At 46.0% G+C, this 24,588-nt stretch overlaps 3 protein-coding genes across 6 annotated transcripts; 1 reads left to right on the top strand and 2 right to left on the bottom strand.

Moving 5' to 3' along the window:
* The first annotated feature begins 2,839 nt into the window (after positions 1-2,839).
* Positions 2,840-5,020, top strand: LOC107223897 (negative elongation factor E). Its single transcript, XM_015663742.2, has 3 exons — positions 2,840-3,090; positions 3,459-3,955; positions 4,269-5,020. The coding sequence occupies exons 1-3, from the start codon at positions 3,010-3,012 to the stop codon at positions 4,510-4,512; spliced, it is 822 nt and encodes a 273-aa protein (XP_015519228.1). The 5' UTR covers positions 2,840-3,009; the 3' UTR covers positions 4,513-5,020.
* LOC107223896 lies at positions 4,717-13,293 on the bottom strand. Of its 3 annotated transcripts, none has more exons than XM_015663741.2 (4): positions 12,894-13,293; positions 11,801-12,182; positions 7,657-9,618; positions 4,717-7,303 (listed from the first exon to the last, which is right to left on the bottom strand). In XM_015663741.2, exons 1-4 carry the CDS (start codon positions 13,100-13,102, stop codon positions 4,970-4,972), a joined length of 4,887 nt encoding a protein of 1,628 aa, XP_015519227.2. In that variant the 5' UTR covers positions 13,103-13,293; the 3' UTR covers positions 4,717-4,969. The 3 variants fall into 3 exon arrangements, with proteins under 3 accessions (XP_015519227.2, XP_046588885.1, XP_046588886.1); XM_046732929.1 differs by lacking the exon at positions 12,894-13,293 and adding an exon at positions 12,399-12,692; XM_046732930.1 differs by lacking the exon at positions 11,801-12,182 and having other exon boundaries at positions 12,894-13,027.
* Positions 13,294-14,096: 803 nt separating this feature from the next.
* On the bottom strand, positions 14,097-19,003 carry LOC107223891 (protein SCAI). Of its 2 annotated transcripts, none has more exons than XM_046732932.1 (4): positions 18,706-19,003; positions 17,657-18,504; positions 16,562-16,972; positions 14,097-15,650 (listed from the first exon to the last, which is right to left on the bottom strand). In XM_046732932.1, exons 1-4 carry the CDS (start codon positions 18,897-18,899, stop codon positions 15,406-15,408), a joined length of 1,698 nt encoding a protein of 565 aa, XP_046588888.1. In that variant the 5' UTR covers positions 18,900-19,003; the 3' UTR covers positions 14,097-15,405. The 2 variants fall into 2 exon arrangements, with proteins under 2 accessions (XP_046588888.1, XP_015519217.1); XM_015663731.2 differs by having other exon boundaries at positions 14,098-15,650; positions 16,562-16,975.
* Between the last annotated feature and the right edge of the window lie 5,585 nt (positions 19,004-24,588).

Below are 24,588 nucleotides of genomic sequence, written 5' to 3'. Positions count from 1 at the left end.
AAAAGCATGGTCAGCAAAACAACCAGCAGTGTTGACCAGAAACAATAAACCAATTATATTATATACCAATCATGATGACTTCAACCACATAATTTCAATGCTTGCTTCAGCTGAAACGCATATTTGAAATTTTCATCAATATTTCTACGAACAATGATAGAATTTTATTGAAAACGGAGTTCAACCTTCACCAATGAATGGCATTCGTAATCGGATGAAGACCCAATGAATTCTACGATAATTACGCTCCTGATGGATGACTTGCAGTAATTCATCTTTGTGGACCAATCGAAGAGACTAACTCAATGCAATATCATCACAGATCCGTGTTTCACGAAGCACCAAATCAATTGACGAATCTCAACATCAAGACGCCGAAATTTTTATGGAAAAAAGAAACTCTTGAGACTGATAATATTGTCCATTATTGAAGGAGTGTCCGTTGTTCAGAACAACATTAACGTGTAAATTGTACCGGTGGAGATTTTTAGACTGTCCGTTGTAAAGTGGAATCCATTATTGGGAGGTGTCGAGAGTTAAGAGAAGTTTCACCGTAAACGTGCGTACAACATTTTAAACTAATGGAATCAAGAAGTGTCATTTTCCTATATTCAATGTTTTCGCTTTCATTACCCAATTTCTATTTCTTTTATCGATTTTGGATTGATATTCACTTAATTCTACATTCTATCATTATAAATTAATCTTTTCTAATACCTTGTGTGTTTTCGTTAAGTTGTCTTTTTGTATCGTGAGTTATCCAGTCGAGTTCAATGTGCTGCAATAAGGGCTACATTTTATTAGTGAAACGATGAGGAAATTCAAAAATTTCCAGTTTTTGCGAATTTATCTTCTAACTTATTATCACGTGACGTTGTCTAATGGACCCGTCCAAGTTATTGAACTTTACCTTCTCAATTTTCTATTGAGAAATACTTGATTTTCTTGCGACTATATAGTCTATAATGCATCGCTGTTTATTAGAGTTTGCGTTTTATTTCATTAATTTTGAATTGAAGCGAGCAAGCAAATTGAGCAAATAACAGAATAAATTCTTCAATTCCTTACTTATTCGGCATATCCGGTCTATACTGCTTATTTTGATTGGTTGCATACCATCAATTACGTTCTGCTTATATCGCCTGTTTCGCATATATGTTACAAATTTCGCTTGCTGTACATTTTCTTTTTCTATATATCTAGTCGTTAGTACAGTATCTTCTTTTTATGGATTACGCATCTCACTTGAATAGAAAAATAAGGTCTTCATCAATGGAAGGTTTCTGTACATTTAATATTGCCGCAGTAATATCACTTCGGATATCACAGGGAACACTAATATTTTCTAAGAGAGTTTCCAATGCGGGGTTGCTAAGTTAGTTTTAATATTACTTATAATATCGTCTTTTTTTTTAAGGATATTACGAATGATTTTCGCAACTAGCGTACCGAAATGTTTAGATTATCTGTACTTTACCTTACTTTCGTTCTGTGACTGTTTTAATTTATGTAATTTATGGTATTTTAATTTTCTTTATTTGTTATTGTTACTTGTACTATTCTTTTTGCACTGTCACGGCCGTTCAAACGATGCGAGACGTGTTGAAGACATTCTTTTCTTTCATTACGTTAATCAAACCGGAGAATTAAAAAAGACTGTGATTGCTATTTGAAAAAATTCCAGAAATAAGTTACTATCTGGTGAAGAACAAACAGTTTTTCTTTTTTTTTTTTTTACTTTTGGTCGCAGGCAATTAGAGCATTTTTTAATTCTCTTTAATTTCTTGTTTCGAATATGCCTTACTCTTATTATTTATCTTGCCTAGTGTTCTACGATCTTTTTCTGTTATTTATTTTCTTTGTCTTATGTTAACTATCGCCTTTCTCTTGCTTTTGTGAATTTCGTTGTTTAGCTTTAAACTTTTTTTATTGTATCGAGTCGCTCAACTGAGTTTTGTTTGTTTTGTTTATTGATAATAATAGAATTTGCTGTGGTATTTAGTGTTTTGTCTTATTAAGATACATTATACTGTGTTATATCATACATCGTTTTCATACACATTAGATGCGTTATTGTGAAATATTTTATTGGTTGTTAAAATTTTAATCTTTTATCGTTGTATCTTGAAATGTCATGTCAAAATATCGTCAGAAATTCTCATTATAAATTGCGCAAGGTTCAAATATACGGATTAATATTCGCTAAAGGAAATAATTTGTCTGATTACTTAATCTATTGTTTTATAATCCCCTAAATCCCTCTTGTCTGCCATAAAGCAACGTTATCGCGTTAGCCGAATCGGCCCGTCATGAATTTTCTGAATTATCTATTTTTACTTTTTGTATCGTTAATGTATGCTGCATCTAGTTCCCCAAAAATCGAGTAGTTTTATTTTGTAGCAAATTCTATCGCTAGAAATTGCAGGTCAACAGTGATAATATTTACGACCTTTTTCAATTAAAATTTCAAAGCAACTGTCATCGGGGTAGTTAAGTTTTGTTCATTTAGCCAGATACAATAATTGTGAGTCGAACATTTTAACCGTTTTATTAAGAATCGTTTTTCAATAGAATGAAATATTATTACAATTCGATTCGTATTGATATATTGATGGTTAACACGCCTTCAAATGGACTTAGGATCAGTTACCGGCCGAGTACTAGTTGCAAGCTATTCACTATGGTAAGTATACTCTGTATTATCCACCACTTTTGGGGAGTTTGCACAGAAGGATACCAGTCGGTAATCGATCTGCAATTACCGTCCGGCGTGTCTCGAAAATTAATTTCTAAAACTCACACCTTCCCAGGCAGCGCTATCAAATGAGAGGGACACGTTAGTATAGTTGTATAGAGGTCAGTGTTAGCGGCGCGTCGTTTTGTTGATTCCAGGGTGTCCGAAGGTTATGTGTGTTGACGTTTTGCGCGAAAACTTGTTATATTTCCATCTATTTATGTGTTATTTTTATTCCGTTTATACCAAGGGTTAGCGTATAGTGATATGACAAAATGGTGTACTTACACTTTCCGTCGAATTTAACTGAAGAGGAATTAATGCTGCAGGCTAAATACAACAAACTCAAACGGAAGGTAATTTTTCCCTCGCTTTGCTAGTCCGTACGCAGTACCTAATTTATATTCATGAAAACTTCACTTGCGACTTTTCGTTCTCACGGCTTAATATCAATTAGCTCTTAGACATCGAAGTTACTTAACCTAACTCTAAACTTACCGCTTTTGACGCGGTCCGTGTCGTCTTTTCCAACCTCAAAACTTACGTCAAGGAAGTCAGTTCTTGCAGTCTGTACCTATCTTAATTATATCATTCGCGAGTTGAATATATTTCTGGAAAACTATCTACCCAATGTATCTTTTACTTCTTATGCGAGAAATTAGTTTTGATATCTTAATTCATATAATTATCTTAAACTCTAACCCTGTCTGCTTTCTTTATCAAGAAAAAAGCCTTGCAAGCTCTGAAGACACCTAAACCGGAGCCGGAGCGCATACCTCAGTTACCAAAGAGGCCTACAGAAGCCAGGGATGCTCGGGAAGTTGCTAAAAAATTAATCAAGTCAGGAATCATCCCTGCCATTACGAAGACGCAAAAGCGTCCGGAGCAGTCATTTAAGAGGCCGAGAGGATTGGAAAGGAAACTTAATAGTACAGAAAAAACTATTTGTTCTTATCAACCATTTTCGGCGACGCAACCAGAGGAAGACGATACCGAGGCGTCGAGACCAAGAGTAAAAGACCTATATGATAGTTTTGTCAGTGCTCGAGACCACGAGGAAAGAGGGCTGCCTGACAAACAATTAGGTACGAGGACCGAAGCCAAACCTCGTGCTGGTAACACGATATTTGTTTGCGGACATAAAATATCAGAAGATTTTCTGAAGAAACACTTCCAAACGTTTGGACCGATTGTAAATATTTCTATGGAAACAGAGAAAAAGTAAGCAATACCATTTTTAATACGAATATTCACCTTAATTTGATGGATAGCATAAATATCTTGGATAATTTTGAAAGTGGTTACATTTCCAAGCTTAAAAGTTAAATTTTAAACTTTATGTACCTTTCTTTTTATAAAATTGACAAGTTTTAATGTGAATGCTTGTGGTCGGAAATCTGGATTCGATACAATCATTTTTAGTTTTGTGTTTACATTTTTTGTAACTAAATTCTCAGGGGGTTCTAGATTTTTTAGGTAATAGGTATCTGGCAAATACAAATATATATTATATTTTGAATTCTTATTATTTTAGCCGAGGATTCATAACCTTTGACAAAGCTGAGGTAGCGGAAAGAGCCATCAGTGAAATGGATGGCAGCATGGTATCGTCGATACAGCTGAAAGTGTCTTTAGCGCGAAGGCAGCCTGTGATAGATCCTATTAACGACACGACATCGAGTTCGATGTGGTCATCAGTAGCAGCTAGCTACTCCCAAAAAAGTTCGCATAAGGACAGACGAGATTTAAAGGTTTACGATGAAGATCTCTTTGGATAAATGGACTAAGAAGCTTGATGGGAGTTGTAATAGGACTTTTATAATTGTGCGTTTTACCTGTGAAAATTGAGTGGAGCTGATACCTGGACTTGTGGTGTACAGGTACTCTAGAGAAACGAAGGTAAATTTTTAAATAGCAAAGCTAAATATCGTCAAGTCTACTTGGATATTTACGGAAAAGGAGATTGTTAAGTTTGCCTAAAGTGTAAATAATTTACAGATTTATTAAAACGTAGGTAACCATCAACAATATAATTAATAAACAATAATAATTTGATAAATCAAACTATAGGGTTGCGTACAAATCCACTATCATCATTATATCAAAATAATAGTGCATTAATCTGTTTCGAGGGATACGTGTGGCGTATATATACGAAGCCGTTTTTGTCACATTTTAAATGTTCATGTGCTCTGATAGATTTCTTCATAAATTCGTGCACTGATGATCTCAGCCTCATTGCGGAGGGTTGAAGTAATCCCAATGATGATGATGCGTCACGGTTCTCGGTGACCCAAAACATAAAATGAGGAGGCCAGCTATCAATAGCAGCAGCGCGCATATCGCAAGTTCAATTTCCTTGATCTTTTCGCCACGGTCTTCAGTGCTTACTCTGGAGGCGACATAGCCAACGAAATGCCTCATTGCTCTGGTACCAGCCAATCTAAGAGCCCTCAGTAGCTGCTGGGTCATGTCCATTATACTCGGTTCAGACTCATACCTTGAGTCGATCGGGGATGCTAGGGAGAAGAAGTTTGCTGGAATTTGGGATGTTGGGAACGCCACGAACTGTGTGACTCCGGCAACCTGCTGCCTCAGAGAGACCTCCTCGTCTATGCTTTGAGTGTAAGACACAGTTGCGCGCTGCGGCTGTGCCTGGACTTCTGGTACTGGGCTAGGAACTGGATCGGGTGTGTCAGGTGTCACCGAGATCAACGGCGGTAGCGATTTCACTGGAGAAGCTGTCTGCCTCACAGCTTTTTTTCCGTCTATCGTCGGGGAGGACGACCTCGATCTCGGACACTTACGTTTTTCACATTTGCTCTCGTCTCTGAGAGAGGATTGGCCTTGAATCCGAATCTCTTCTTGGTCAGTGTTCAAGCTGGATACTGTATTAGGTTCGGAAATATTCGGTGGTGCGGAAGCCTTGGCCAGTTCAAGATTTTCGATAATCGGTGGTGACAGAGCTGATTCAACACTTGCAGTTTTTACTGTAGATACCGAGTCGCTGGTGCTTTCAACTTCGGGGACTTTTTCGGGAGTCTTATCGGGTTTTACCGCCATGATATCTACGGATGCGGGTGATTTGTTGAAAACCTTGGTGTCTTCTGTAACCTCTGTCTTTCTCTCGTCTCGCTGACTAACTTCCTGAACAGTTTCAGTTTTACTTATCGACTGATCCTCCTCAATGGGTTTAAGCGCTTCGAATAATGTTTTTTCATCATTAGTTTCAACCTGTTCATCAATTCTCTCACTCTCTTCCATGATTTCAGTTCCCTCATCGCTGCGGTCAGACTTCTTCAATGCCTCAATGAGTTCGTCGACTGCGGACAAAGGCTGGTCTTTTACCTTCTCGTCGATAGTCTGGACCCGCGAACTTTCAGGAGTCGGCTCGCGTCCCTGACGAGCCAAAGCGGCTTGTTCGAGGTGACTCCTGATCGCAATCAACTCCCTGAGTAGCGACGGATGGATTCCACCGTCCTCCGCGTTGGACGTATTCGAATTATTCGACATCTCCGAGGCGGAAATAACGATCGCATCTACTTCAGATGCCGATATCTTGTGGGCCTCAAGCTGACTTACATTCAGCCGTTCCACCTTAAGGTCTCCTACCTCCAGACTTGCGATCCTGATCCTGTCGTCGTGCTGAAGAAGGAGCGAACTCGCGGGTCTAGCCGGAGTAACCGGTCTGTCCGGTCGCTCCTCGGATCCGCGAGGATCCGGCGTTCCGGTCTCGGCCTCTTGAGACGGCTCGACGAACCTCTCGGAGTGAACTGACTGTGGCAATGGTGGCACAGCAGGTGAATTTCTCCCGAAAGTCGGTGTCGCGACACGCTCGGTGGAAACCAAGATCTGAGATCCAGCCCGCGACGGTGTCATAACGAGTCTCGCCCTGGTCACCTCTTCCTCTATCACCACGTCGTCGGGCAGCGGGTCTGTCTGGGTGGACGCGGCAACCTCGCCGAGGCCATTCGAGATTGTGCTGGCCTGATCCGGAGCATCGCGACGCGATCTGGGCGGTCTTGGCGGAGCGGGAAGTGGCCGGCCTTGAATCTTGTTCAGGACTTGACCGCTCTGCAGCTCGTTGCAGTCCGGGTCGTCGGAGTCGAGCTCTGTGTACGGCGTAACGTCCATCTGGTTCACCGACCTGTCCTCGGAGGGCGACCGCCGTCTCGCTGCGGGTCCCAAAGTGCTGTAGGCACGGGTGGGCCTCACTGGGACTGTTGGAATCGCCGTTGTCGGTGGGGTTCTGGGCGACGTTGCGAACTTTTCGCGACGTCTTCTCGGCGGCGGTGGTCTCGGGGGCTTTTCCCGTTTATCGACAACAGCGTAACCCGGAAGATCACGCGAGTCCGTCTCCTGACCCGCTGCGTCCTCCTCGTCGAGGTAGCTCACCTCTGGTAGCGACTCAGCTCCTCTCGATGTTCTGTCGTCGTCTGCCACCGAGGTTCCCCGCGACCTTGACCTACGCTTTGGCGCGATCGGAGCTGGCTCTATGTACTCGTGATCCAGACGGTTCACCAAGGTCTGCAATTGTTCGCGGTTCAAGTTTTCGGGCTCGTTAGAAACCTGGAAAATTTAAATGTAAAGACGTTGCGTACAGGGTTGTTGTGAAAATGTGGCAAGATTGGAGAATAGAATATAATAGAAGTCCTATTAAAAGTATGGAAAGGTAGAGTATAGAAGACCAAAATATCGTAGTGTCAGAATTCTGACGGCTCTACGTTTTGGCCTCTCTATATTTTAATTTCCTACATTTTTACCCCAGCTATAGAATTTGCACATGATGGGGCGAGATTCTTTTCTACCAATTTGATATGTTCGGACGTTTTATATTAATTCTTGCTTTATTTTGCTTTATCAACTACAATTTACTTGATCCAGAAAATTGGTGTAAAATTGAAAAATAATCTTTCTCTCACCTCAGGGGGATAGTCGATTCCCTCCGACCACTCGACGTCCCGACGATGTCCGTTGCAGATGGTGGTTGTTGGTCCGTGCCCGTTAAGGTAGGGCCCGTTTCCATTGGCGCCGAAATTACGACGGCCGCGTTTCCGGCGCCTGGGTGCAACAGGGGGCGTGGGGGGCGTAGGAAGTGGCGGAAGAGCGTCAGATCCTAAATCCGAGCAGCTCCTGGCGACGGACCTGGACTTTCTGCGAGCCGGCTTGACGACCACGATATCATCCAGAGGTTCAGCGGCTCGGGGAACAGCTTCAGTCTGATACATGACGCGGTGTCGAGACCCGGAAACGCTCCCAGCTTTCTCTGGCAAATAGCTCTCGTATTCCTCGACCCTGACGGAGTCCTCGCTGCGTCGTCTGTCCCTCTTTGGACGGGCCGGTGGCGTTGCGTTGTGCGATTCCGGGGGTGGCGTTTCGTCCCACCGTTTCTTCCTGAGGGACCGGGTTCGGACGGGACGCGTCGGCGGACGGAGGTCCAGTTCCTGATCTGCAAGGGCGTTTGGCGTCGGCCTGAATGCGTCGCGGATTTCGTTAGCCAGAAACCGGCCCAGGTTCATGTCGTCCTGACTTATCCCCTTGGCGCGGAGGAAGAACTCGTCCGAGTCTATTTCTTCGAGGACACCGCGGCGTCGACGGTCACACGAACTTCCACTGGACTGCTGTTCCCGGTCCGACCTCATGCTCGAATCCTCCGGCGTTTGCTCCCGCTCCAAAACGTACTTCATCGGTGGATCAATCGGCATAAACCCACGGCCGTAACTGTCTCCCGGTATCATTTCCCCGGAGTATTCATCGTGCCCGTAAGGATCCCGTTCCCCGACCACCTCTTTCTCCGCTCGCTCCCCAGTCATCTCCTCGTCCGATTCGTGTTGCCACTTTTCCTTCGCCCCCCGCCTTCGCATCTCCTCATCCAAAGAGTCGCCACGCAGTCCACGAGGATAGAGCCTCGGGTCCGGAACATCCTCGACGACGTGAGCTGCCAGCTCCTCTTCGGGACTAGGCAGCAAGCCGTGGCCCAGCGGAAGTGCGACTATTATTCGCCGGTTCTCGATGTCCGCGGAGTCCTCCTCGTAGTCGACGTCCTCGTCCTCTTCTCGGTCCCGGTTGGCGCGTTCTTCGCGGGATTCTTCGTCCGCTATTTCGTCGGGAAGTGGAAGCGGCGGTGCCGGCGGCTCGATCGAACGGTCGTCGGATTCCTCCCAGGGCAGTCGCTCTCTGGATTCGGTCGCCTCGCGTCGAAAAGCGACTTGAGGTTCTTCTATCGAGGGATGGCGCCAGGGCTTCGAACGCTCAACCGCACTCTCCGGTTCATCGTCCGCGAATTTTAGGTCCGAGAATTTTTGCACCCATCTTGCGCCGATCGGGGCCTTCTTCTTGACCCGGGGAACGGTCGCGACTTCGGGCGATTGGCCGCGTGACGCCTTCGGCGATGACGTCGCGTACTCGCCGCGGTTCTTCGACTTCTTGTCGAAGAGTCTTGGATACGTTGAAAAGTCGAATATGTTGCGTTTTGCGCTGGAGTTTGACTCGCTCGAGTTCTGTCGCTCCTTCAGTGGTTTCCGGACGCGGCCCAGAGTTGGCAGGTTTATATTTGGCCGTTTTATGTTGAACTTTGGCCGCTCGGGCATCGAGAATTTCGCCCGGTCTGGAAAGTTGAATTTCGGCCGTTCCGGCATCGAGAACTTTGGTCTGTCCGGTAGCGAGAACCGCGATTTTTCACTCTTCGGCTTCGCCACCTTCGGCTTTTCAACTTTTGTCGTTTTCGTCTTGTTATCTGTTTTTTGTCGTTCCGGCAACGAGAAACTCGGCCGCTGTATTCCTCGCAGACGGGAGCGCAGCTTTCCTGCCTGAGAACGCAACCGCTGGGGAAATCCCCGAGCGCCGCGACGGAGCGGAAGCTCCTCCAGGGCCGATGAGTCCACCTGAAAGTAAAGCGGATTCTCATTTTTTGCCTTGCCTTATCTACCCTTCCCTGTTCAAGCATCTCCGTTTCACTCCGGAATTTCACAAAAACGCAATCCACCGCGTATTCCCGATTCTGTGATTTTTCACAAAAATCCCAGCAATCCGACGAGTTTATTTATACATGTAATACAGAGGCGGCTTACTACAGGTATACAACTCGCGTTTATTAAGCAGTTCGTAAACCGCACACCGACGTAGTGTGGCTTTTGGTTGTGGGCGCGGCCTATTTTCCACACGAAATGCTAATATTACCTCCGTGGTTCTTGAATAAGTTAGGTAACAGAGAGCGGAGACGACGGAGTTCTCGAGTCGAGGGCGGATGGTAAGGCGAACGATGCTGCCGCGGGTAACGTTTTTTTACCTCGCCAAGTTTACAAGAGTTTCATTTAGGTCAGAGATTAGCCTTCCTGCAGTGCAAAATACATTATTCTTAATTTTTGCCAGGACATTATCTACATTTAGAATACGCAATGTATAATTAAAGAGGAGACTTAAAAAAGGTCGAAAATTCCGTTCATTTATTTATATTTCTTCCCTTCAGAAAGTAGGTATGTATATCCCAAGGCCAATGTTGTCTAAACATATTTTTTTTTCTTTTTTTTTTCACGGCACCAACAGGGTTTTTTTATTTCTCCTCTTCGATTAATCAGATGCGAAAATTCGTACCACCGATCAGATTTTTCTCTCCTATCTTTGGAATTTGTTGCATTGGCACTACATAGCCAGATTAATTATTCTCGGCAGGTGTCAGCAACATCTAATTCGTATTGAAAATTTATCGATTGTTTACTGCGAATTTAACCCTCGCTCTTTGTTCTTTTCTATTTTAGATCTAGATACCGAATCGATTTGCGCATCGACGCGACTGCATTTCTAAGTGCACATTTTTACGTCAGCATTCTATATCTAACAATAAGCCTGTTTGTTGAGATGATTTATTTTCATACTTGAACGTGTCGCGCGAGTCTTAAATCGACCGGGCACAGAGACAAACATTTGTTTGCGCTCGGTTCCGGACTGTTTTAGAATCCTTTGCGTCATAGTCTCGTTGAATCACGGCTACTTCAAGTCTTCGCTGTACAGATACGAAAAAAAAAAAGAAACAACTACACGCACACACATACCGATAACTAAACATTCGCTCGTGCGCAATTAGCGTTTAATTTCTTTTTGGAAATTCGATAGTTTCAAGTGCGTTTGTACCAGTTCAAATTCAATTGTTCCGTGTTCGATAATTAATCGCTTCTACCTCGATATTGCGGAAAATTAGGAACTTCAGAATCCGATGATTCGAACTTCTAATCATACGAATAGATACGAACTTGAATTCGATTATTTTGCATCCATATACGTGTATATACCGTACTTGGTATGTATATTCCTCGTGTTCGGATTTAAATTCTGATTTAAATTCATACCGTATCATTGGTCGTGAAACGGCAACGATATGGGAAATAAATTACCGCCTATGATTTCATGTTATAATTACACGAGATTTTAGAGTCGGGAAATATTGCCGCGTAGTATATTCGCCGATAACAGCTGGGCAGAAACGCCAAACAACGCAACTTAAATTCCCCCGACTTATTAAGACTCAACGTCGTTTCAAGCCCACTTTACCAGGATTAAAGTCACAAAAGCTTCTCGTACAATTTCAAACTTTCTACACAACTTTTAAATACTCAAACGAAACAGTGTGCGTTTTGCGATTGCGTTAACAATACAACCTTACACAAGACTCGGAGTATTCGTGGGAATAAAAAAAAAAAAACAACGAATGATATTATTCCACATCTATCTATGTTTCGGACCAAGTATACCTCTAGTTCCGGATCTGAAGGTATATTAAAGAAATGTAATTAAACGCTTTGAAAATAATTAATATCGTATAATTTCAGTTATCGGAACTACATTTTTTGGCAAAAAATAAAAATTATTATTCAGGTGTATATATTTTTGTAAAGAGTTGGGATGCTCGACGATGCGAGTAAAAATTGTGCACCCCGCGCAGCCGTGATGAAAAAGTGCATTTCTCCCGTAATTGCGGTGCGAGAATGAGAGAGAAAGTACGTACCTATCAAGAGAATCGAGGAACGAGTGAGTGAGAAGTAAAATGAAGGTGCATAGTGGGTGCGCTACCTGACTCGTATTGATCTCAGCATCCGTTCTGGACTCGGTGCAGGGTGTTGCTGCGTTTAGGAAACGCTCCTCGAGACGATCCTGGAGCTGTTGGGGTGTCTCCTGGTCCTCGGACGTGTCGCCGTTGTCGCCGAGTTCTCGTGCCTGCATCGCGTTGTCCTCGATTTCGCCGTCGAGCGGCACGACGACGTCCCCGTCGAGGACCAGCTTGTTCGAGGTGTAAAGTCTTCGTTCCTGGGCGTCGATGCTCTCGTCGCTATCAGCGACGTGTACGACGTCCGTGTCGTTGATCCGCACCACCGGTGCAGTGGTTCCAGGTGTGCTGGCGTTGCTCCGGGCCATCACCAACGCCGGAGTCCCGATCGGCTCGTATTCGTGCTCGCTGAGGGCAGACGACATCTTGGTATATGCAGGAGGAGACCGGGCAGCACCCTCGGATCGTGATGGGGGTGAAAAGGGAGTACTCGAATCGAAACGAACGATTTCAAAATCGAAAGTACAATATATTTATAACGGGATGGATCGTGTCTTTACCGATACCAAAAGAGAACTTCGCGGGCAATTGGCCTGACGAAAAATGTTAAAAAGGAACACTAGCCTTCGGTTTATCTTTTCCCCGGCACAATTGAAGCTCCGTTTTCCACGGTTCACGGTTTCGGTCCCGATCAGTTGTTGTTGTTTTTTTTTTTTTTTTTTTTTTCTTTTTTCGCTTTACAATCGAAATTTTTCCCTTTACACCTGCACCGCCCCGGTATAAGGTCCCTGGTGTTTTCTGGTTCGTTTTTTCATGGCTGTGCAGAATTGGCGCGTATAGAGGAGATTCGGAGGAAGGTGAGAGATGGAGATGCCTCGTCGCCGCTGGACGAGGTACTGCGAGCTGACCGATGATTCTATCTATAGCCAGCCGGGCGGACCCTAAATAGCTCGGACACTAAGCGAGAACGCGATGGCGATGGTGTCCCGCGATGACGAAATCGCGGTTCTCCAATCCGCGATTGAAATGACCGAGGATAGGATACGGCGAGATTCTCTCTTCTTACACACCATCCGCGCTTTATACCCCAATCAAAACAAAACGTCGTCGGATACTCACCATCTGGCTCCCTGGACCGTATGACCGGAAACCATCGGCGGTGGTGTCTGCATCGCTGTCCTCGAGGACGGTCGGCCTATCATCGCCTTCCGTTCAGGGAGCAAAGAATCGCTCTGGTAAAACTGACAGCCGCAACGCACTTCGCGGCCCAAACTCGAGGTCGACGAGGCCCTCGAGGCGCGGCCCTTCTCCCCACCGCGGTCAGCCATTTCCGATTCCGGGTATCGCGAACCCTGAACACCAAGCTCTTCACCGTCTCTTCGGCCAGGCCGATCTCAAGGCGTCACGCCATGGCGAGGAGCCGTTAACGCGGCCTGACCCCTGCAGTTTAACTGCAACTTTCGAACGGACCGGACCCGGTCAGTGTCGCGTCGCGGCGCGCACACCTCTGCAGGGTCGAACCTGATTACATCGGACTCGGCCAAGAAACGCTCGGGGATCTCTCTTTCGGCGCCATTATTTATAGCCTTTTCTATTCTCTTCGGCGAGACTGATCTTGCCGGCAAAGAGTGGATTGACCGGACCATCAACCGGCGATGACCCTAACGAGTTACGCAACCTGCACCGGGTTCGAGGCCCCAGCGATCAGCGAAGGGTCCCTGCACCCGGGATTACGGATCGGCGAAAAAACCGACGTTTAGTTTTGCCCTACGCGGCCCACTCTTCCTACTGTCCCAGCTACATAAATAGGAATCAGTGTCCACCGAGCGACGCTGATGCACCGCTGACGTCACGCGGTGCCAAACAGCGTGGGCGTATGTCGAGGAAATCTATAGCTAATGTCAACCGAGCCAGTGTGCCTATTTCTCCCAAATTCTTATGTGTGTGTATCCAAACCGCCTGGTATCTTCTTTGCTATCATGTCGTATTATACGAACGTTCGTTTATTTTAAGATGTACACAGGCTGCCTCTTCTTCTTCTTCTTCTTCTTCAGTTACGAATGCGTCTGTTTAATAACGGACATACAAGTCCTGATTTAATACCGAAAACGTAAATAACGCGTGGCGAACCCGTGTCTCTGTTCGAAGGTACGATCCGCCGAATCTTTGTTTATTTATAAACGTGAATTTCGTGGGTATACCTACGCACGAGAGTGAACCGTTTTGTGTATTACAGTGTGTATACCTAATATTTCTCATGTTTTTTTTTTTGAACTCTTGTATATATGCATGTGTGTCTGTGTTTTATTTATTTATTTATTTATTCATTCATTCATTCATTTAGATTTTTCAACTTCCTCATATTTTGCTTTACTTTTCATGCATTTCCACCATCATCACATCCCTCCCGTGTATACACTTGCGCGCGTTACTTTTAAGCTTTTCTAAATAATTTACTACCTAGAGATGCAAAGACGAAGTTCGGCCAAAAACACAACGTCATAAATTATGTACAGAAAAACGGCCATCATCGGTGACGGGAGGCCGTTGTCAGTAATGAGGGTACCATGTACTGGACGATAACAAACCGTCGAAACTGTCCAACTGGTCAGTCTCTGCATATCGGTCAAATTTGACCGAAAAATTCAATTCAGGATGGGATCTGACGGTCGAGTTGACGAGGGTTTCTGTATGAAGGATGCGGACTGAATGGAATATGCATTATCGCGGAATCTAATCACGGCTCACATATCCCTCTAGACATTGTCGAGTAAGCTGCTTGCCGTGGCTTCTGCACTTATTACCGAGTTAAACTGACTCATTAATCTTTCTTATGCCGGTTATCATCATCATTCGTTTCCAAAGATGCTCACCGGATTTAAATTGACTAAAACCTCACTTCGCATTAACGATCACCGAATGATTGACTGATACTTGGTATCCATTTCCCAAGTCGCGTTTCTCTATAATAAATATCCTCGCGAGTTTTTTCGTTCACTGAGCTATGTATTTTGATTGAGGACACGTTTTTTGGAGCTTCGAGTGGCCTTACCTATAAATTCAGAGGATCAAATAGAAACTTGACCTACGAAATGGATATATAGGCTTCACATCGTGCAGTAGCATGTATTTCTTCTCTTCGTCAACTTGACAGTCAGTTTACTTGAGAAACAATGTTTATGCTACAGCTTGATTGGTTGATAAGATTTTCGATCATTCGTCAGTTATATAACCCCCGTTCAATTTCGAATGGTGTATTGACCTTTGGAAAAAGAACTTATCTACTGCAACCCGTGACGTGACCATGCCTCGTGTTAAGCTTATAACATAAAACTGATAACCGAAAAAAATCTCGCATTCTGAATTATGAACTATATAATCAGTATATGCGTATGTAAGTATATATATATATATATATGTATGGATGTATATATATATATATATATATACGTATTATATATATATACGTATTATGGCACACTGAACAGACACAAGTCCGAGACGCGTTTTAATGAGGTCTCAATGTAACGATTTTATTGTAGTTGTAATTGTAATTGCAATAGTTATAATGATCGTGGTAGGGAGGCAAGGAGGTGGTTGTGTTGATGGCCGGGTAGGAGGGACGCCGGGGTCAGGCGAGTTCGCTGCTGTCGGGGAAATGGTCGCGAGCATCGATGCAGGCCGCTAGGTCTAGAACAAAGTGGTGCAGGGTTGGATGCTCGAGGACTTCCGCTTCCGGAAGGGGTGGATGACACCGGGGCCGTTGTTGGCGTCCTCGGAAGGACCTGTGCAGGTGCAGGACCACGTCGCAGAACACATAGCGGACAAGGAGCAGCCTCAGAAAATCATCACCGAAGAATTGCAGGACGCTGGTTTCTGGAATATAACAATTAATTATTGCCGATAGCGAAGGGAATTGGACAACGTGTCTTTTTACGTATCGAGACGTTACGGGACATTGGCATTTCTGGTTAGGCGCTGCTGAGAACGTGACGTTGGGACTGCGGGGTTTAAGGATTTATCGAACTAGCGGGTTCGTTCCGAATAATTATAATTCATGTTTCTCGGTTGAATGGCTGGGAAATTATTCCCTCTCAATCTGTCAGTTAGCTACTACTTGGTACAGTTCTTACGAGCCAAGTTTATGTGGTGGTAGACAGGCGACGTTATGCAATAATGAGTTCTCGTGTCTGGAAACGATTTCCGTTTGGTCGTAATTAATCCTAGTCGAGTTAGTCCTGCTTCGACTCAGTTTTCGTGATATTGTGCTTGTTTGACTGGCAAGTATATGGATATTGTATACGGTAGTCGCGTTCTTCGAAATATTTATACGAATAAAATACGTCGCGGTGTGTTATAAAGGTACACGATCGTGTTTTACCGTTCACAACGAGCTGTTTTTACCTTGTTTTACCCACGTGCAATTTCCATTTTCGAATTTATCAAACTACGATACCTAATCGCTTTGAATACACGCTTGATGGGACGGATGATTCGACCTTTTCCATTCTTGGTCAGCTGTGCTCGTGTGATATTCAAAGGCAAAAGCAAAGACGCGGTTACGGATTATAGACATTGTGTTCGGTTGACTGGCATGTTGGATCCGTATCAAGACTTGGCAGACGGTCAAGTTTTGAAAATGGGTCGAAAATTCGTTGAACCCAAGTTTGGCGAGGGGGAAAGTGAAAAAAGAGAAGACGAGAAAAAGAAGGATAGTGGGGAAAAAAGGCAATGTGAAATCCGGACGATCATAACTCATCGGAGTAAGGAGAGACGCAGGATCTTACCGCATCGCGAACGCGTAACCAGGCGGCTAGCCTCGACCAGGAAACGCTCTACGTAGGTCTGGCATCGATCCCAATGGTGAATGGGAAGGCTACCCACGTTGCAAATAAGGCAGAATGCGGCGAGAGGCGCGTGGAGGAATAGAGTGAACAGGCTTCCCCCGTGGCGAAGGTCCCTCAAGGTCGGCGGTGTGTCTTGAGGCGACATCAGGACCATCAGCGGTTGTCCAAAGTACCGAGGTATCTGTTGGAACACGAAACTGTTGTCCGAGTCTACGACGACGAAAAGAGGTTTCCGTGTGAAGGGGTAGAGGTCACCGGGGTAAAGACAGTGGGGCTCCTTGCCCCCCGTTGGCCTCTTCCCGTGTTCCGGATCGCGTTTACTGCTCGTAGAAACTCCCCCCAGGTCGTACCCCACTGCAAGCAAAAGGCGAACAAAGTTTATTAGGCTTAGAGGAGGGGGGCTGGAAGTACGTAAAGTCTTTTTTCATCATGGGGGAGTTAATGCTGCATGTGCTTTTTTCGCCTATACACCTTTATGCGCTCTTTGGAACTCGCGATAAAGGTGCAAAAGAAAATAGAACTTCAACTATCTGTCCGATATTAACAACATGCCTGCAGGTGAAACTTTAGCGTGCATATCGATCGAAGTCTCGTACAGTGCAACAAATAATTACGATTAAATCGATCAAAGAGTGTTCAAACTGAGATTCGTTGTATTATAAGTATAATGCGGTGGGCTTTCGATTCTCTTACATTTTCACCCTGCGTGCACGTTCAGTGAGTGGCGCATGGAAGATGTCGTGGAGCATCTTAAAAGAGGCTATAGCTCACCGCGTATACGATTGCTACAAGTAGCTTGTCGGAGCACGGTCAGGCTATCGAACCCCTATTTTGTCGTGAAAGGGCGGATGAAGCAAAATCGCGATCACACTATAGGAGGAAGCAGGGTAGATCAGACCACCAAGCGAATTGGATGGCTTTACACGAAGTACATCTCAGTCCAATTTGCTTGGTGATCCTACGCATCTCACTTTGCAAGGTGCCATGCTACCAAAAAGTCCCACGTCAAGCGAAGAGGGTGTTGAAGCAACTTACTCTCTTCCGGCTGTTTGACGGTCGAGAAGCAGCCGTCTGCCGAGAGGTAAAGAAGCAGGGCCCCGTTCGCGGGCAGCTCCTTGAACCCGCTCGCCAGGAATACCTGGACCTGGCTGTAGGTTGGCTTGTAGAGTAGATACTTGTGGGGGTTGTCGCGGCGCGGGGCCCCGTTTTCGGCGGGGTAGGGTCCCGGCCTGAAAGGCAGCCTTCCGGCGGGCGAGGCGTCGTGGAGGTGGGTCGGATCCTCCCTGGGTTCCCTCTCGAGGGTCTGCAGCATCCTGAACATGTCCATTGACAATTCGCTGAACTTAACTTGGTCGGAACAGTTGCCGACGATCAGGATCTCCTGCAGAGATAGGCACATGGGTGGTGAACGTTCTACGGGCGGCGAGGTCAGGGGGCCGAGTCGGTGGGTCAGGACGACGGGGTTCGCGTCCGCGTGGAGAACCCCGACCGCCGCCTCCGCCTTGACGAAGGCCTTTATCTCGTCGAGTACGAGGTTCCACTCGACTTGGTCTTCGGGCTCGTAGGTGCTGGTGTAGTCCGCTATCTGGGCGTCGAGTTCCTGCACCAATTCCCGGACCAGCTTCATCTTGTTTAGCAATAAGCACACGACGATGAACCTTGCGTAGTACCGCAGCTTCTTTACCATCAGGTCGGACCTGTCCTCCTTGGCAGCCCGACTGTAGTAAGCGCGGCCCCTTATGGCCGCGTAAAACGAGTAAGCCTCGTGGAGGTAGCTGGTCTCGCTGGTCCTCAGATAGTAGTGGTAGTACAGCTGTCCGATCTTGCTCGCTATCTCCCCGATCTGCCAACGCTTCAATCCGTACTTCGTGTCGAGAATTATCCTACAACAACGATCAGCTATTGGTCACATGGTCATGGTGGCATCCGCATGGTGGCCGCCGATCACCCTCATGCATCTACAAAAACTCGCAGGGCCGCGTTTTCCTCATTAAAAATACCGTCGTTACCACCGAGCTGAGCTTTCGAGTCCTCACCGAGCGACTCGTACTTAGGGGGACGAATTAACGGGCCAAATTACTAACCTGTGCTGCTGCTGGAACTTCCATAGTTTCGTGTAGATGTCGAAGGTGCGCCCGAAGTAGGCCTGCCATTGCTTGTGACCGTATTGGGGCAGGTCGCGGAGCCCGTTGAACAACTGTTTGCTCTTCTCGAGGAGGTGGCAGAACTCGACGACTACTTTCCGCTCGTGATCGTCCATTCCAGCCATCATGACCATCTTTTCGGTGTTCGCGGAAAACCTACGGTTACGTCGGCCCTGATGCGGTGGCCCGCGGGATGGCGCCTGACTCCCCGCTGCCCCCAATCAATACTGGCGCTCTCCCCCGCATTACGGGGGCGAACAACGCCGTCGCGACGTCCTCTCGAACTCGACCGCTGATTTCCCCCTCCACTCCTCTTTTCGGTCGGCAACTTCAGCTTTAATCGATGAGGAACCGCGTTGATAATCCACCGTGGAGCTTTTCCAGCAACCCCACTTTACTTTCATCTACCCTACCGCCAGATGGAAGCACCAGCTCAAACCACTTCATCCCTTAGGACGGGGTGCAAAATTCTCGAACTAAAAAATCGATCCTCTGCAATGTTTTTTCCGGGGCTGACTGCACATGCCAACGCAGAGGAGTCGAGAGGATTCATCTTTGTCAGGGATGATTATGGCCAAACATTTCAACTAGGGATAAATGTCGTATATGTCGTTTGTTCGTTATTAGTAGAAGCTAGAAAAGACTCGGACTTTTGACGAAAGTTAGAGTTTCACTGTTTTTTCACAGTCGAAATAATAATAATTGTCATAGTAAAAATTTGAAAACAAAGTTTTGTCTCAAGTTTGAGTTTGTATAGGATTAAATTGGCAATGAAAATACACACTGCATAGATTCAACAGCTGCAAGGTGATATTGAGCATAATTCTTGTGTTTCTTTTTGCATTTGAATCTATGTCGGAAGGTACAAACTGTTAAATTTACAACAGATATACAAGCCACGAAACCCAAATGGGACTCTCTTTTCTCTGCCCGTAATCATTATACCCATTGCAACATAACGTAGGTTTTGTTAAACCAGAACATTTCGAAGATCTTTCAAAATTCACCTTACAGACTATAGTGGAAAGTCCTGGATCCGAGTTCCATTGAAATTACATGGCGAAGAACAACGAGAAAAGCCTACACGTTGAATATAGGTATAGGTATATATATATATATATTTATTTATTTCCATTTCCATACACAGATCGCTGCTCACCATGGCACGAGTTGAGTTATGAGCTAGAAAAACTTATACTTTTTTACATTCGTTTGTTTCTACGTTTGCGCATGTGTGTGTCTTGTATGGTATAGTGTATGCTTTGCCGGATCGAGAGACAAATGTATCCAATCGCATCCCTCCCCCGAACGTCAAAAAGGCTTATATAAATTCGTTCTCGCTGATATTAATCAGCCCCCACCTGATGGAAAATTTTTTTTTCTTGCCAATACACGTAAATCGATCGACAAATTCATACGCGGCTGATGGTGAAACGAGAGATTAATTCTGGTCGAAAAAACAACAAAATTTTTGCTCATCGAATAGGACTTATACTTTTGCAAATCATTTCCAATCTACCTGTGAAAATGGAATTCAAATATGTAACAGTCCGTGCTAGTATATAACGATGATCTGATCAATTTCAATTCATTAATTGAAATGAAATATTCTCTCACAAGTAGTCAACTACGTGGGGTTGACAAATCAAAGACAATTTACTATGTCACTTTTAATTGGCACAGATGGAGTAATTTTATTGAATAAAATCATGCAATATCATCTCCAGGAATTTTCCCATCATTGTCATCATTGTCTGATACGCAAATGCGGATAAAAGTGGTTCTTCTTCAGTCAAATGATCAAAGCCAAAGATCTAAAAAGTTCATGAAAGAATTTTCCTGGACCGGAGAAACTGGTCGAGTCAATTACCGTCAAGTTGTTACTGGGAACGTGTGTGTTTTAGTTCGTCGATGAACCGAGCTGCCGATCATCTCAGAGCAAATCTCGCGGCGTCACAGACCGGAACGGCACCTGGAACTGGATCACCGATATTAAGCAGAGAAGTGATTAAAATCTGAAGCCTTTTACCGCCCGAAGGTACGATCAGCAGAAGTTGAACCCCGTTAGTTGCGGGGGCTGGCAGCCGTCGTCCTTCATTACGGAGTTTGTACAGGCCCCGTTCAACCCCCGGGTTCCAAACCCTCTCCTCTCTCCTCTCTCCTCTGGCACTCGGCAGCCGCCACCGCCGGCGAAGATTAATTAACTAGATTACGGGTGGTAATACAGCGTCGGCTAGAGACGGTGGCGGTTCTCCGCTAGCCGGCTAGATGACATACAGCTGCGTGGGCGTTTCGCTAGGGTGGTGGTCGCGGTGCAGCTCCGGTTGTATCGACGCTCGTCGCAGCTCTCTCGCCTCATCTACAAGTCAATCAGGTTCGCGTGCCGTGAGACCGTCAGGTCCGTTCGCGGGGCCCACGCCGTACGCCCCAAGCCCCAATCCAGAATTCCATCCACTTCCACACCCCGAGCTGGTTCTCCTTGGTAATAACCCTACAGACGTTCCTACCGAACGCTCGAGTGAATATATGAATGCTTATGGAAATCTTCGTGCAATCCTCAACCGATCGACTACCGCTTCTGCAGGAATAAGATAAAAGATACCCTGGCACCCCGACGCCCATCTCCTATCGCCCCGATCGCCAACCCCCGTCATTCCTCCCCGTATTATACAATAATCCATTCACCGCGTCTTTCATCGATTCTTTGATACAAGATTCAGGCATCGATCCCACGTCGTTCTTTCCTCGTGGTTTATCGCTTAGTCTGACCTCGATGCGTCCTTTTTGGTACCACTGAAAAAAAGAGACTTGTACGTGCAGAGGATGACCAATGGTCAACGTCTTCAAGGATATCCTCGCATCGCACGCGTGCTTATTAGTGTTGTTGATTGAGGTAGGTACCTGCGACGATTTTCGGAATTGGGTGAAACGACCGTTTGGACAAAGTGAAACCCTTGAAACGAGGCACACTGCACTGTAGCCTGGAATACCCAATAATCCAGCGTGGGTAGTTTGAATCGTCGATGATTCGAGGAAATTATCGACATCGCGTGATTTAATTTGTTACAATTAAGGCAAAGGCTGCAACGGTCTACATGCTGGGAGGGGGGTTTGACCGAGGGGGCGCGAGAGCCGAGTTTCTATACCGCGCCCTGCTATTAATATCAGTTAACAAGCTGATATGATCGCATCGCTTATTCGTCTACCACTCGCACACCCATTGCCCCTGCACGCGGCCTCTACACGGTTTATCCTACACTCTCAAAGCGTGGATCGACCCCCTCAAAATGCCCAAACCGCCACCCGGGGCTCCACGAAACTTTACTCGCAGCTGAGTCACTCTGGAAACTCTTCAGACAGACAAATTTGACTGGTGATCTTGTCGAAAGTGAATCCAGAAAAGTGAAAATCATACATCGAGTTTCCAGACCCGTATCGATCCTGATTGGGAACCAAGAGTGTACAACACGTGGATAAACTATTCCGCCAGTTGGCCTTTCATCCGAGCCGAATGTCCTTTCGACTTTTTCCCATTATATCCACTGGCGGCTGGTAATGTCGTAATAAAACCTGTTGAGCGCGTTGCCTTCGTGACAACTGGTAATTATAATATGAATATACATATACACTTATAGTTTATTATTTTTTTTTTCATCCATTTGTCTTTTCCTCCTCTCATTCTGTTCTTGTTTCTACTCTTCCGTACCGTACCACGCATACAACCGACAAGGTACCTACTATTTATTTCCAGACATACACAGGCTCACACCGACCCTGTTATACCACATTACTTAACAACGTTACATGGTACACGATTTTCCCGTGCGTTTACACGCCAGGCTTTTGCACCCGTTTTTTTCTCCACCCTTCTCTTCGCAACCATAAATCTACCGATGCTTGCAGTTGTATTTCGCCGTGCAGTTAGGTATGCCCATAACGTGAAAGGCCGCAAGTCGGTGGAGTCGTAAAATCGACCATGGCAGTAAAGTTTGCTGGGAAATTATCCAATCTTTGAAAGTCAGAAAAAAAAAAATAAAATTGACCAACGAAAGATCGAAGTAAGCGACTTGCAGAGACTCTCAGCGTTAGAGGGGAAAACAATTGGACGCGTATTACGGTAACCGAGTGAGAATCCGCGACGCGTCTCGACGGTAATTAACCTTGAGGACGAAAAAAGAGCGTGTAAGGTCGAGTGGTCCCATTTAATTCCCGAAACACTCGGCTTTCCAAATACCACCATCATTATCACGATCATCATCATTATCATCGTTCCCAGGCGCTGGTGCAGAGCGGGAGTTTCTCTGGGGGGTAGGTACCGAGGGTTTGGAGCCGGGTACGATAGTAGCGGGATGCGGTGGGATGCGCACGCGGAGAAGAGCCGCAGGAAGTCCTAACTCACGGGGCGAGGGTAAACCGGCTCCAGACCCCCAGGGTTCACCCCAACCTCACCCCGCCTCCACCATTAACATTAACCACTGCGCGTAGGTACGGGGTGGGTGTGTTTAGCACGTTCACATATTATCAGGTTATGTACACACCCGTGCACGCACCTATACAGATCGATTCAAAAAAGAGCAACGTCAACATCACGCCTCGTGCCGAAGTCACGCGTGCATCCGCGCTCCCATCGTAGTTACGCTGCACAGACAAGTCATGCTCTTGTATATACATACATTCCGCCCAAACGTCACACCGCGATCTACAAATATTTAGTATCTAGGGGAAGGTCGATGTCGACGCACCGTGCTTCGCGTTTAAGGTTGTTTAACGGTGAAACTGTGCGATTTGATGAATTTGTTCAGTGTGTTTCGATCCAGAGAACTGCAGGAGCGATGGATAGACGTTGTTCCAACTGGGTGGTGCAGCTGAAGATATCGTTCGACATGGAGGTCACAAGGGAGAAAGTGAAGGGAGAGAAATTCTAGGAGGTTTAGTGTATCCTCTGAGTTAATTATCCTGAATTCCGTACTTTGACGACCTAGAATCAGAACATTCGTTTCGTGATCAACATCGTGGAAATGTATATATACTGTAGTGTAAAAAGCTTGACGGTCCCGACAGGACTGGTGTCTGGGTTCAAGGTGTACACCCGTTACACTCGGCTCCCCTTTTTGAGGGAGGTGATTCCTGCAGGAGGTGGATTTTCTGCACTGTATCTAGACGTCCTCCTCTCGGCTGAATCCCTGCCATAGAGGAGGAGTAGGGGTCGAGCCCATACAGCAGTCCTCGGGGGATGATCCCGCCTCTAGGTAAGGAATATCTCCTTCGCCGTTGCGGGGAGAGAGAGAAAGAGAGAGAGATAGAGAGAGAGGGAGAGAGCGAGAGAAGGAGCTGAAACCAGCGAGGGATCCTCTCGGCGCAGACTCCACGATACAGCCAATCGTTGGTCCCGGACTGATAACGGTGCCAAATGTGCGTCCGCCGTTACAAGCTGCAGAACCAAGCGGTGCCGGCGGTCCGTTTTCTCCCCCGCGAGCCTCTGACGCCCCGTCGCCATCGACGGCACCCCCGTTCCCTTCTTCATCCCCGTTTTCTTCGTCGTCTTCTTCTTCTTATTCGGTCCCGCGACTCGAGTAAACCGACGACGTGTGTCCTCCGGGACGTGTTTTCCGCCCTTCCGCCGCGCTAGTTTCTCCTCGATGATCTCTTCTCGCTGTTCACCCGAAGACCTCGATACCTGATCGCGCGCTCATCCGCCCCTCAGTTACAACCCCGGTTTACACGGCGAAAGGGTTAACTTGTTGTGAGGCATGCTTGCCTGGTGTGATTAGAAACGTGCACATCCCGTTCCTCCTGGGATCAAATCGTCCGTCGGCATCCATT

The sequence above is a fragment of the Neodiprion lecontei genome, chromosome 2 (assembly GCF_021901455.1).
Source record: "Neodiprion lecontei isolate iyNeoLeco1 chromosome 2, iyNeoLeco1.1, whole genome shotgun sequence".
NCBI classification, from domain to species: domain Eukaryota; kingdom Metazoa; phylum Arthropoda; class Insecta; order Hymenoptera; family Diprionidae; genus Neodiprion; species Neodiprion lecontei.
This window is presented reverse-complemented; position numbering and strand designations above follow the sequence as displayed.

What these genes read in the sequence shown, in the direction of transcription:
- LOC107223891 (XM_015663731.2), bottom strand. Translation starts at nt 18,899, where the DNA reads ATGGTCATGATGGCTGGAATGGACGATCACGAGCGGAAAGTAGTCGTC. An exon ending in AAGTTCCAGCAGCAGCACAG is followed by an intron (nt 18,505 to 18,705) that starts GTTAGTAATTTG and finishes TCGTTGTTGTAG; the next exon opens with GATAATTCTCGACACGAAGT. An exon ending in CGTCAAACAGCCGGAAGAGA is followed by an intron (nt 16,976 to 17,656) that starts GTAAGTTGCTTC and finishes TTTTGCTTGCAG; the next exon opens with TGGGGTACGACCTGGGGGGA.
- LOC107223896 (XM_015663741.2), bottom strand. Translation starts at nt 13,102, where the DNA reads ATGGCTGACCGCGGTGGGGAGAAGGGCCGCGCCTCGAGGGCCTCGTCG. An exon ending in CTGAGATCAATACGAGTCAG is followed by an intron (nt 9,619 to 11,800) that starts GTAGCGCACCCA and finishes CTTTACTTTCAG; the next exon opens with GTGGACTCATCGGCCCTGGA. An exon ending in GAATCGACTATCCCCCTGAG is followed by an intron (nt 7,304 to 7,656) that starts GTGAGAGAAAGA and finishes TAAATTTTCCAG; the next exon opens with GTTTCTAACGAGCCCGAAAA.
- LOC107223897 (XM_015663742.2), top strand. Translation starts at nt 3,010, where the DNA reads ATGGTGTACTTACACTTTCCGTCGAATTTAACTGAAGAGGAATTAATG. An exon ending in ACAACAAACTCAAACGGAAG is followed by an intron (nt 3,091 to 3,458) that starts GTAATTTTTCCC and finishes TTCTTTATCAAG; the next exon opens with AAAAAAGCCTTGCAAGCTCT. An exon ending in TCTATGGAAACAGAGAAAAA is followed by an intron (nt 3,956 to 4,268) that starts GTAAGCAATACC and finishes TTATTATTTTAG; the next exon opens with CCGAGGATTCATAACCTTTG.